General features: G+C 39.8%; 1 protein-coding gene across 38 annotated transcripts in view; it reads right to left on the bottom strand.

The window, feature by feature from the left end:
* Positions 1–1,301: 1,301 nt before the first annotated feature.
* NRXN3 (neurexin 3) overlaps positions 1,302–12,917 on the bottom strand; it is a 1,557,595-nt gene continuing 1,545,979 nt past the window's right edge. For 16 of the 38 annotated variants that reach the window (XM_082737598.1, XM_082737632.1, XM_082737633.1 and 13 more), the window contains one exon: positions 1,302–4,705. In XM_082737598.1, the coding sequence (XP_082593724.1) occupies positions 3,780–4,705 (926 nt within the window). In that variant the 3' untranslated portion in view covers positions 1,302–3,779. Of the gene's footprint in view, positions 4,706–11,908; positions 12,589–12,917 lie in introns of all 38 variants that reach the window. The other 22 variants (XM_082737611.1, XM_082737612.1, XM_082737620.1 and 19 more) reach the window with 3 other exon arrangements.

Below are 12,917 nucleotides of genomic sequence, written 5' to 3'. Positions count from 1 at the left end.
AAACTACCTTGCAAGGCAAGGTCATCAATGTGACCTTTTTTTCAGATGAGGAAGCCAAATTTTGGAGGGACTGTGGAATTTGCCCATACATGGTGAGAGTCTAGCGTGGTTCCAGCCCAATCCTGTTGGGTCTCAGTACCTCTCCCGGTTCCACGAAACCCTTCTGATGTCTATCTCAGCAAGGTCTGACTTAGAACATGGTTAGGAGTGTATTTGCCAAATTGTCATTAAGCTCTTTGTGTCTTTATCTTTAAGATAAGGAAAGAACTACCACTCAGGGACTAAACACACTACACAGATCCAAATCGTTTAACACAGTACCTGGCACAATATGGAGATTGATGAATGTTGCTTTTGTTTACATAAATTATCTGAGACAGGCAGGAAAAAGGAACTTTGCATAATTTGACATCATTGAGCCTTTTTCCCCCCATGCCCGTGAGATTCAAGAGCGTAACCATTCCACTAATGAAATCCGAAGGAACAGGGTTAACTAAATTTGCTTTTCTCTTTGAAAACTGGTAACCCATGTATGGATAGAGTACACTGATTCAGTTAACTGACATGTCAGGATCATGGTGAAAAATGTGGAGTCTCATGACAGATTATCCCCTTGGCAAAGTAAATGGGTGTAGGGAACTGGTAAGTCAAGGACACCTGAGATATGAGAAAGGTGCCAGCTGTAGTGAATATTTGCAGAATTTTATAATCCAAAAATCTAGAAAGAAGCTGTAAAGATGTAAGCATTCATTTATATTTTGTCTTTCGACTTAATAATTAAAAAAAATATGTCAATATGCCAGGAAACCTGGAGAGAAGGCATCTAAAGCTTTCCAGGGCTTAAGACATTATATAAGCAAGGTTCTGCCAAACCGTTAGGAGAGAAGGCATCTAAAGCTTTCCAGGGCTTAAGACATTATATAAGCAAGGTTCTGCCAAACCGTTAGAAGTTCTGCTATGTGGACTTGTAGCATATACGTATACTTTTTTTTTTAAATGTCTGGTAACTTATAGTATCCAATAATACTTCTCAGAATACAATGTTCTGTCATCTTACCTGTTCAGAAGTGTTCTCCAGCTTACCCTATCATAGCAATCTAAATAATAATGCCTCAGTTGACAGACAACGGTTGTGTAGTCCATAAATATGCCACTTCTAATAAATGTATAGAAGGAATTAGTAACTGGTTAGAATATTTTATTTTGCATGGTCCTAGCTTACTTTTAATGAGATATGACATGTTTAGCTCTAGTGTAAGATCTCTTACCAAATGTTTAGAAAATAAAAATGCATCATCATACAAGGTTTGGGGAAGAACATTTTATTGCTAAGCATATCCTTGAACGAAAATGCAAATATGAAATAAAAGAGAAAGGAAAAAGAAAAAGCAGTAACTTCACAACATCATAAAATAAATTCCTTAAGAGTCTGCTCATAAAACAACAGGAATATGATAGAAGCTCACATACAGAATGCACATGTTCCCATAAAATTGTCCAAATAGAAACTTACACTGAAAGGAATAGAACAAATGTATTTTTACTCAAAAAAAATTTAAGAAAGAAAGCAGGAAATCAGTTCACAAGACCTCAAGACTCCAAAAACAGCAATCTTTTACAGACATCGAGATATAATCAACTTCATATAGGTTGGGCCATTTAAGTTATCTAAAGTCGTGCTTTGATATCTCTTTATAATCCTGTCTTTTTTAATGACAACAAAAAAATCCGAAACTCATAACATTGAAATATCAGATAATGAGGAACACCTCTTTCCATATACATCCGTCAAGGCTACCATTGTTTTGATTGCGCTTTTTGCCCCATGTCTTTAAGATATTTCTCGAAATCAAGTATTCATGCAACTTACAAAGACCAGCAAGAGTAGATTTCTAAATCTAAACAGCTGATTGGTTTTCATCTGTACAAAAGAAATTGTATATAACCGACCCTCCAGAAGACATACTTCATTTCTGTGTGCATGTTTGTCTTGCTTTGTCTCTTGCTTTAGGGATTAGCTTTGGCCACACAACCAGTTTGTTTTTCTGTACATTGTTTCCTCTTTTCAAAAAGAAAGACAGACAACTGGAATATAAACCAAACGAACCAAAACAAACCCATAGAAAAGAACAGACGGTTCTTAAAGCGGTTATGTACATAGGTGGCTAAGGAATTTATACCAGCAAAAATGTAGTAAAATATGTAAACAAAATCTGAGAAGATTGTTTATTCTCTTTGACACAGTTAACTGTGACAAAACTAAAACTCACACTTTCTTCACATTTTAAGGTTTACTTTTTTGTTGTTTTGTTATTTTCTTTTAAAACAACAGTCTCATTCCACTTCAAGACTTGAACAGTTTTCCTGTTTCAGTCATCCCATCAAACATACCATGATAAATATATCTGTATATATATTTATTTATATATATATATTATACTATTAAATTCCTTTTTGTGTGTGTGTCACAGCAGCTTTATTCATTTATTATTTATTTATTTGTTTTTTAGAAAAGATGGGTGAAGGGAGACGTGAGCGAATGGAAGGACAGAGTTATCTGGAAGTGTCGGGCTACAAAATTAAACCACTATGAAAAACATCGTGTTGGGGTCGGGGGATGTCATTTGCACTCTGTCACCACGTTTGGCTTGTGTGACCTTTTGTGGATCCATCACACGTTGAACTCCCCTACTGTCTGTTTTGATTCTTTAACAGACTTTTAGTATTGTCTTGTCTTTTATTATGTGCATGCATTTCAGTCAGTCACATATCCAGCCCACCCCCTCTTCCCCTTCCCTGGGAAAGGCTCTGTTTTGTGGGGCTCTCTCCTTTACCACGATTTGGCTGGGCTAATGAACAGGAACAATATTGTTAAGTAAAGCCAGTAGCTCTGATAAAACCAGCCCTAAACCTATCTGGTCAGGGTTTGGGTGGCAAAATCTGAAATTCGATCCTGAGGGACCAGCTTTACAAATCAATGCCATCATCCATCATGTGATTTTGCTATGTGTTCAGCAAAGCATCATACAGGAAACAAACAACAGATTCTAGAAATACCACAACCTGATATGTAGAGTGAACACCATGGTAGCTTTTGAGTTCATATGGCAATAGTCTCTCTTACTTTCATTTTCTGAGTTTTTTTGTTTTGTTTTTTCTTCTTATGTCCAGTCATTCTCAAAAAATAAACAAAAACCCAAAAGCCATTTTTTTTTTCCCCTCAGATCTTGAAAAGTTACACGTACACTGGCCAAAACCAGATAAGGGTGGGTTTTTTTGTTTTTGTTTTTAATTTTTTTCATTTTTTTGTTTTTGTTTTTTACATAATTAAACCAAAAGAAAAGAAAAAACATCGTTACAGTCAAGCTTCACAAACATCATTACAGACTCACTTGGAGTTATGGAACAAGTAAGCCATGAAAGTCTTCTACCTTGGGTGAAAAGTCCTCAAGAGAAGGAAGCTTCCAAGTCCGCGAAAGTGGGGGAGCCATTGGCTTGCTCCAGAGCGCAGAGTGTGTGCTTTATGATACAGCAGGGCAGAGAGAATGTTCTGTCTCCGAGCGATGACTGAATCAAAGCAGCCATGGCTGAATTTTATAGGTAGGTACATCTTTGTGTGCGTCCTTTTAAAAATGGTTTTCCCCACCATAGTCATGGTACACCCCATCTCATAGTAATCACAGTTCTGACATCTGTGAAATTCATTTTCCAAGTCTTTATAGATGTATATAGAAATAATTCTGTGTCATAAATTCACGTGACTGTGAGCGGTGTCATTTTTACACGTAATACTCCTTGTCCTTGTTTTTCTGTTTCTTGTGGCCGCTCTTCGAGCTCTGCTGCTTCTCCTTGATGAGCGTGCCGTTGCTCTGGGCCGAGTTGCTGATGTAGTTCCGCGTCTCGTCCACTTGATAGGACCCCTCGTCCCTGTTCCTGTACTTGTACATGGCATACAGGAGGATCAAGATGCAGAGGGCAGCAGCAGCCACAATGCCGACGACCATCCCTGTTGTACTGCTCGACTCCCGGATCACCTCTGAGGCCCCCGGAACCCGTCTGACTCCCGGCTCCGTGGGGTTTGCTGTGGGCACATTACGGAACATGGGGGAAGTAATTAGTGGGCTCTTCAGTTTGGTGCTGTCTAGCTCATAGGCAGTGGGCAACGGAGGCAAGACTATATCAGGCTGGGGTTTGAGATCACGGTTATTCATTTTGCCAGCTGGCAATTTGGGCACCATCCCAGACGAGGAGGAAGCTGTGAAGCGGATCAGCTCAGGGGACAAAGATGTGGTAGTAGTCCTACTAGTTTCGGAGACTTTGTTAGGTCTAAAGTCCTTGGATTCCCACTTGGGCGCATGTGCTTTGTAGCCACCTTCGAAGATTGAAGTGGAAAGACTCTTATCTGTTACCAAGGAGAAGGTGGTGTAAAAATCTTCATCATCAGTAGGGGGCAGGTTAGAGTCAAAGGTTTCCCCTGAGCCATACCCAGATATCACCAAGCCATCATCATCACAACCATCGCTGCCTTGGTCCGACAAGCAAGGTAACCCCGCCTCAGAGGTCATGGACAGGGAATCTTTGGTGGTCTCAATAATGGTGAGGAGGGGGCGGAAGGTAGGGGGGAGTGTAATGGAAGGTGCACGAGTAGCAATAGGAGGGGTAGCTAAAGGGTCTTCTACAAGAAGAGGGACAACTAATTCACCTCCTGGGATTGAAAAGAAAAAGAAAAACACAATTAGTATATTTGTAGATAGACACAATTCCTCGTCATTCTCAGTGACTGTATTTCATTAGGCTAGGCATCAGAAATTACGACAGAATGACCTGGATCCGCACGTGGATCCTTTCTTGTTGTAGCCTGATCATTCTAAACTGGCTTATAGCCCATTATATGCCTCTTGCCACCAAACTCTGAAATCCTTAGGTGTTAAAGATACTCTCAAGTAATTATTTAGCTAGAGTTCAAGTACTCTGTTTCCAGGATCTGCTCACGAGATAATGACGTTCCATGTTCCTGTCGGCGAGAACTGACTGGCTATCAGAATTGTGGGTGTGCGTGCGTTCATGCATGTGGTTAACCCGGGAGCCCTAGCATTTCTTTATTATTTTCTTGGGTTTCTACTTACTTGCTCCCATGAGGATGAACGTGATGCATTTCTCCATGTCCCAGAGATCAAGATCCGTGAATAAAAAAGACCGTCTTTAGTACTTTAAGCTAATTTTATTAGCATTTATCAATTTCAGTCTTCATTTATTTTATGCTAAGGGAGGGGAACCTAGGAGAGGTTGAAATGTTCATCTAACAAACCCTTTTGGACTACGCTTTTCCAAAAATTCCCCATTAAATGACAACTCACCTGGCACTGATCTCATATTATGTTCAGGCATTGCTTTGATGCTCTATGCGATATACGCTGAGCTGGATACTATTTTTAAAAATACCCAGACTAGATATCCATGCCTTGTGGAAAACTTAGATTCAGAAATGTAAAGATAGCCAAGGAAGGTTTTAAAATGGGCAATTCTTGGGGCACCTGGGTGTCTCAGTTAAGCGTCTGGCTTTTGCTCGGGTTATGATCTCAGGGTCCTCAGATCAAGCCCCTTTCGGGGCTCCGTGCTCGGCTCAGCAGGGAGTCTGCTTCCCTCTCCCTCTTCTTCTGTCCCTCCTTGTTCTCTCTCTCAAATAAATAAATAGAATCTTAAAAAAATTAAAATCAGCGATTTTTATCTAGAGTGAGAAAAATAAATTGGTTTACCCACAGACCCGAGTTATCACACTTACAAACATGTGGACTAGGCCAAGAAGGAAAGTTCAAAGTGGTTCAGTAAATCATAGTGTTGCGAATCATGGGTACCACAAATATTCTGTGGTGGGTGTTACTCACCTAATTGTAGGGCCACGTTTATTACTCATATACGTAAGCAAGATAATCGAGGTCTCTTTACAGGGTTATTTTTCAAACAGAGAAAGAATCTCCGGAAGTCACAGTTATCTCCTCATTGAATTTATTCCAAAAATGTATTCTAGCTGTTTTAAAGAAAAATCCTCTAGCGGGGATGGCATGATGTTTCCCAGTCCCAGTCCATCAGACAGGTGAGTCACTAACAGGATATGATTTCCGAGCTGGGTCATTAAGCACTCAGCCAGGTGTGATGCTCTTGTGTGTTCCACAGTAACTGCCCTGACAGGATGGTTGGTGTTTGAACATCTATTGTCAGATAGATGTTCAGCTCTTGCTGAAGTGCCCCTTATCGGTGACAAAGTCAGACTTGTGTCTCACAACTGCAAAGTTCTAGGTAGACCAGCCTTTGAGCTTACATGGTCTTTCTAGGTTCTTCCTACAAAAAATGACTCACAAATGAAAACTCTCCTGCTTAGCTTTCCATACTTTATATCTTTTTTTTTTTTTTAAGATTTATTTAGTTAGTTATTTGACAGAGATTACAAGTAGGCAGAGAGGCAGGCAGAGAGAGAGAGGAAGGGAAGCAGGCTCCCCACTGAGCAGAGAGCCTGACGTGGGGCTCGAACCCAGAACCCCAGGACCATGACCCGAGCCGAAGGCAGAGGCTTAACCCACTGAGCCACCCAGGTGCCCCAATACTTTATATCTTTAAAAATGTTTCCTGTGCCTCAGTTGGAACTGCTGCGTCTAACCAGCCCCGATTGCAGCTGTGCTAAGAGAAGGGTGTCCCAGGAGGAAGGCTGTAGCATACCTTCAGAGCACCTGAGAAGAGCCATTTGTTCCCATGTCAGATGCTTTATTCCAGAATCAGCCAGTAACATTGTGTTATGCAGAGAGAAATGGAGTTGGGGAGGGTGGCAGTAATGGACATAATGTATGTGTATCTTTGAAAGGCAAGCGGTCATCTCTGTCCTACCTGGTAATGTTACCATATGTAGGGAAATAACACACAAACTTGAGAATTTCAAGATGGTATTTTGGGCTATGTGCTAACCCTAAGCTGCTTTCTTCTAGGGCTTAAGAGTTTCAAGCTACTGAGTGAAATGATCTTCGCAAATCTGTCAAAGCTTCAGACTTGCTTTACTGGATCACTGTGAGGTTTTTGTTTTGTTTTGTTTTGTTTTACATTGTGAACATATATAATTCATATATCTTGCAGCATATTTAGTGAATAATATAAAACTTTTGCTAGTTTTTATAAATGAAATTTGGAGCACAGTTCCCTAAATGGAAGCCAGTCCTAAAACTAACCCTGAGTTTACTTTTCACCTTATTCTTCTGGGGGCGGGGCGGGGAAAGGGCGTGTGGCAAGTGTTAATATTTAAGGTGACCCATGGAAAAAGGCAGTGTTTAAGGACAAGAAGGGCGATGAGAAGAGAAGGCCTATGATGTGTGTTTGAAGGTTCCCTAGAGATTACTCAGGGATGATTTCACTTTTCTTCAGAGAACAAGACAGGACTTTTTTTTTTTTTTTTTTTTTTTTTTTTTTTTAACCCATCTCACCTAGAATAAAAGTTTAGCTTGTGTGTTCTTTTCTGGCACAAATACTGAGAGTCCTCTGTTCCTTAGGACAATGATAAAAACCTGCCCCATGTCTATTAAGCAGAGGAGGAGCTGGGATAAAGGACAAGGAATATCATTCTGCAAAAAGTCAAAAGCCTGGTACAAAACACTTAAATATCAAGGCAAATCGTTAAGTAGGGTGCTGGTGTCCCTTAAGTGAGATTAAGATTACCGCCTTCATAATTACACAGTGGCATTCTTTTGCAATTTTAATGTACCATCTGGGACAGCCAACTGGTGTCTTACATTTGCCTCCTTTCCCCCTCTTCTTCCAATCCTAGCTGAAGCTTCTGCAGTGTCTTTGTTGTCAGAAGTCTACAAAATCCACAAACTGTTCAATCTGCAGCTGAATTGCCCCCCCCCTTTCCTTTGCTATTCACTTCCCAATTCAACGCCCTTTTAACCTCTCTTGGATTAAAAGAAAAGGAGGAGAAACCATCATTTTCATAATGAAGTAGAGAGACGTAAAGCTCACCAGTTCATAAAAGCTTCTGAAAGGTTGGTGAGCCCTTAAGTGACATGGTAAGACCTTTACTTTAAAGCTAAAATGATGGGCACACCGCTATTTCAGAGTTTAAATAAAAGGACCTGTCTAAATTACTAAGATTCAGGTGTTTTTTTTTTTTTTTGCCATTTTTGTTAATAATCCTGGCAGCAGTGATGAGAAAAAAAATAATAAATGAACCCCCTTGCCAAGGAAGAGTGAGCCCCAGTTCTGGTGGTAGGTTCATCAGTGAAAAGGGAGAAAAGCGTTCATAGTCTACTCCCTTTCCTGGCGTCTTAAGATACTAAAGAAAGTCTTTAGCTTAAAGGGAAGACAGCTGGGCCATGTGAATTGTTACAAAGGGGAATTATAGTGAAAATGAGATGGAAAATTCTAGAGATGTATAAATGCACAAGGTTCCTGGGACAAGTGTGTGAGTTGGTATGTATAATCAATTTTAATATCAAATTCCATCTTTAAGATTTAGGATGATTATAGTGTCCTGGGGAGTTCCAAGGGCACACATCCTTTGATATGAGGAGATGAAGGATACATTGCTCCCATGATTAGATCCTTAAGAGAAGTAACTTGGGTTATAGAGAGCTATTTAAGATTTCATGTTTATTTGTTTTAATGTAGAATGATTCCCTCGGAAATGCTGGAACAGCGGATGATACATTTTTTTCAGTGCCCAAAGACTATGGAGTCAGGGATCTACCAGATGTCTATGCTTATAAAAGTATTCATTGAAGCAATAAGCCTAAAATCATAGGGAGGGGGTTACAGGCAGAAACCCTTCACTGCAGGCCATCCACACCCTAATTTCCTATTCCATTCCCCGAATTTTTCTTGGGCTTGGAATAAGAACTATCTATATTCCTTAACGTTAGCATTTTAAATCAGGAACATATACCCTTTTTGACAGGGTTGTGCTTTTCTTTAAACTAGAGAGATCACTAGGGATATAAAAGGTCTATTTTAGCCCTGAAGGCTGCCCTGCTTTTTTGCTTTATGAGTGTATTTATAGATATATAATTCATGTGTCTAGGGCCGATACCCAGCAAAAGGGGCTCTCTGCCATCGAAAAAGACAGTGTATTAAAAATTTAATAGAACTTTTCTGAACTGTGAGAATGTTGCAGGTGATGGTGAATGCAGTGGGTCATCTGAAAAAAAAAACAGGAGCAGCACAAAATTTCAATGTGGCTCCAACCTTTGCCTCTCTGGAGATATTTGAGTCTAAGAAGTCACAAAAATACCAAACCAATGACACCAAAGAGCCAGACTGAGAGAGGACACCATGCTCCAGTTCCTTGAATTTCTTTCATGTCTATTTAGGTTCCTTTCTTTACCTCTTATTTGCATTTTTCTAGTTCTCTGCTGAGAAATTCACCTAATACGGAAAAATCATGCCTCCCCCCGCTAAATTAGTTGGTGAATGATATTCACCTCGTTATTTGGTGCCAAAGCAGCGTGTTCATGTAGCACAAAAATCTCCCAAAGCTTGCAGTCCCCGTCCACCTTCAGAAAAAACAGCCGCAGACAAACATGGCAAAGACCCGGGGAGCAGACTCCAGAGAAACTCAAGGGTCTCAAAGGGGCTTTTTAATAAGATGAGAATCTCTAAGTAGGACGTTTTCCCCCCTAGTTTGTCTGAAATGGATTTGATTCTGAAAGGCTATGGATTCTATTTTTCAAAATATGCCCATGTGAGATGAGAAGCCCCTGGATATCATTCTGTGTTGTAAAATAAGGAATGTTAAGTGGAGTTTTTCATTGACCTATTGAGTGAGAGATTTGCCACTGGAGTCCCTCCTACTCAGGCTGGCCTCCCAGCTCAGTAGCTTTACTAGCTATGAATTTGGTGAGAGTTCTTAAACTCTCTGAAGAATGGCAATGACAACTTAGTCTCTCTCAAACCACCAGTGTGAAGAAGAAGAATGCATGCTAATGTCAATTCTAATGCATATTAAGTATTTAGCACAGAACCCATTGTTACTCCAAAATGCTATTACCAGTATTATTTCTACTAACATTTTGGACCTGTAGATACTGCATCCTTCTGACTTTTTTTCTTTTTTTTTAACGTAATAGACTCTTGCTAAGGTGCGAGTATAGAAATATAGGTTCTACATTATTGAGGCTATTTTATTTATTTATTTATTTATTTTAATTTCTTTTCAGTGAGGCTATTTCAAATGCAGACTTGGAAGACTGATTTATAAGAATTCTAAGAGCCTGTGTTTAAAAAAAAAAAAAAAAGATTACCCTTTTATTAAGTTGACCTATGGATAGCATCCACAACAAAAATAAATTCTATTAAACAAGATAACATCCCATTTAGGGAGTTCTTGGTTTTAAACCCAAATTATCATCCAGCACATGAAACATAAAAGTCATATGAACTAAGAGAAAGCCCGTTCACGAAAGCTGCTGGGTTGGAAATGTATCTGTTAACCACTGTGTAGTCTATTTCTATAATAGTTTCTGATAACACAATACCTGAAATTAAAGTGAAACAAGTAACCTCTTTATTTAAAAATTGTATAGCACTTCTTACTGATCCTGTGTTCCCAAAGCCCATAAGGCAACATTAACCCAAATACCTTTAAGGTCGGGATATGCTCAGCGCTAAGGTCCCACAAAGTGGCAGTACCTACCGACCTGAAAAGTTTCCTAAAATAAAACTTTAGATGTGATAATCATCATGTTTCTTCTTGGCAGAATCCTTTTAAAGTTTACCTGATTAAATCCAGGAGAGACATAGCAACTATTAATGAAAAGGGGAAAGGGAAGGGGAGGCAGAGAGAGATTGGGACAAAGGGAGGGAGTGTGGGAGGAGGAGGAAGAGGGAGAAAGGCGGAGAGACTAGGAGATAGGCAGGGTCGAGGTCGGAGAGGAAGGGTCAGGGAGAGAGTCTGGAGGGAGAAGGAGAGAGAGAGGTAAAAGGAGGCGGGGGGGGGGGCAGGGAAGGAAGGAGAAGAAGGGAGAGGGAAGATGAAGGAGAGAGGGAATGAGGGAGAGGTAGGAATGGAGGCAGGGGAGGAGGGAGAGGCAGGGAGAGCGAGCGAGCAGGAGGGAAAGAGAGAGGCAGGTAGGGAGTTGGGGGGGGGGGAGAGAATTGTGTCCCTTCTGTGTGTATGTGTGTGCTTTCACCAGTACTGAGTCCTATACAGTGGAAGGCATCATCAGAGGACAACACTCTAAACAGAGGGGATTCTCCATGCCTTCATTCTCGATAGAACTGATTCCCTAGTCTGCGGTGCTGGTGGTGGCATAATCCTGGATAACCGAACTACCATAGTCACTTGAGAGTATCTTAATTTCCCTTTGCTGAAGGAAAACACAATAAAGGACTGATTTCCCTAAATGTTTTCTGAGGAGTTAAATGAGGATGTGTTACCACTGATAATACTTGGAGTTAACGCACTTTCTTGTAGGGGGTCTGGCCGTTTACTATCCCGCTGTAAAGCCTACAGTTACTTTCAAGGCTTTAAGGTTGGTTCAGGCAAAGAGGCGAGGCTTCCTTGGGATGGTAAGAACAACTCACCCCCCCCCTTCTACCAAAAGTAGAGTTCACATTGATCTTTAGAAGCAATTCAGCACAGAGCATAACAGTGAAAATTAAACAGAGGGACACAAATGAAATAAAATATTTAGTACTGTCTTCAAATCATATATAGAAAATAAAACCAACATCAGGGCCAAAGGAAGCTAGAGGAAAGGAGAGCAGATAACATTGACCAGGCATTCACAGCATAATGACAGGGGAAAAAAAAAAAAAAAAAGTAAAAGCAAATAAAAAATAGAGGCTGTTTTTGGAAAACAAAGAAAGAAACCATTTCCATAAAATAACTTACGTGATAAAAGCATACCGTATTAATTTATAGTCAACTTACATCAACAAATTGCCCGCATGTTTTTTGGCATGAAAGAAAAATTTACAAAAGAAAGTTGTGTAAGAATGCTCTTGGACAAATAGAATTGCCACATTCTTGTAACTTGCTTTTTTGTCGTCACTTCTTAAAAAACTTTTGAGCAAAATGTCTAATTTTTCAAAGCTAATAATTTACAACAGAGGATGATACAGGGAGTCAACAACACATACATCCACACCACATAACATGAAAAGAAAAAAAAAATCTGCACTTCAACAAAGGTTTACTTTGAGGGGCTTGGGAGGGCATTGATTCTGAATTTGAAATAATTCCAATTGCGAGGATTTAAAAAATTAATTAAAAAACCTGTTTACTTCTTTTATAATTTGCCTTTCAAAAAAAATCTATGAATCTGGAGGGTTTTGAATGAACTTCTGCACTGATAGAGGTTCTCAGATATATATATTTAATTTTTATTTTTGTCTTTTTGACAAGTTTTAGATTTCCTTAAGGGGATGGATGACAGCACATAAATTTGAACAATGCTGAAGAAAGGGGGGTATGGAAGGTGGCGAGAGGGGAGGGTCGTATTTATGAGTGTACTACACAAGAGATGATGATGATGGGGGTGAATGTGTAAGTGAGTCGCCATGTCCATGTAAGGGCGGCACGGAGTGATCTAGCTGCATTAGAGCTTCTGGCTGTAAGGAAGGGATGGGCAATATACAAAAACAAATGAGCCTACACATGCCCATCTACAGAAATAAAGAACAGAACTCTAACACAATCTCACACACCCTAAGCTGCAACTTCTTCAACATGCAATTACTCCAAAAATCATTACAGTGTCATTCAATTAGAGTTTCAAATAATAAAAACAGTTACACTTCTTTCCTACTCAAAGTAGCCAAAATACATAAAATAATACTAATAATCATGATCAAAAGATTAAAAGCAAAAACAAGGAGACTAGATTTATGCATTCAAGTTGAACAACTTCACCAGCAGCCACACAGCCCCATCTAGAGTC

The sequence above is a fragment of the Mustela nivalis genome (assembly GCF_964662115.1).
Source record: "Mustela nivalis genome assembly, chromosome: 6".
NCBI lineage: Eukaryota > Metazoa > Chordata > Mammalia > Carnivora > Mustelidae > Mustela > Mustela nivalis.
The sequence above is the reverse complement of the archived record's forward strand: the minus strand, read 5'-3'. Positions and strand labels throughout refer to the sequence as shown.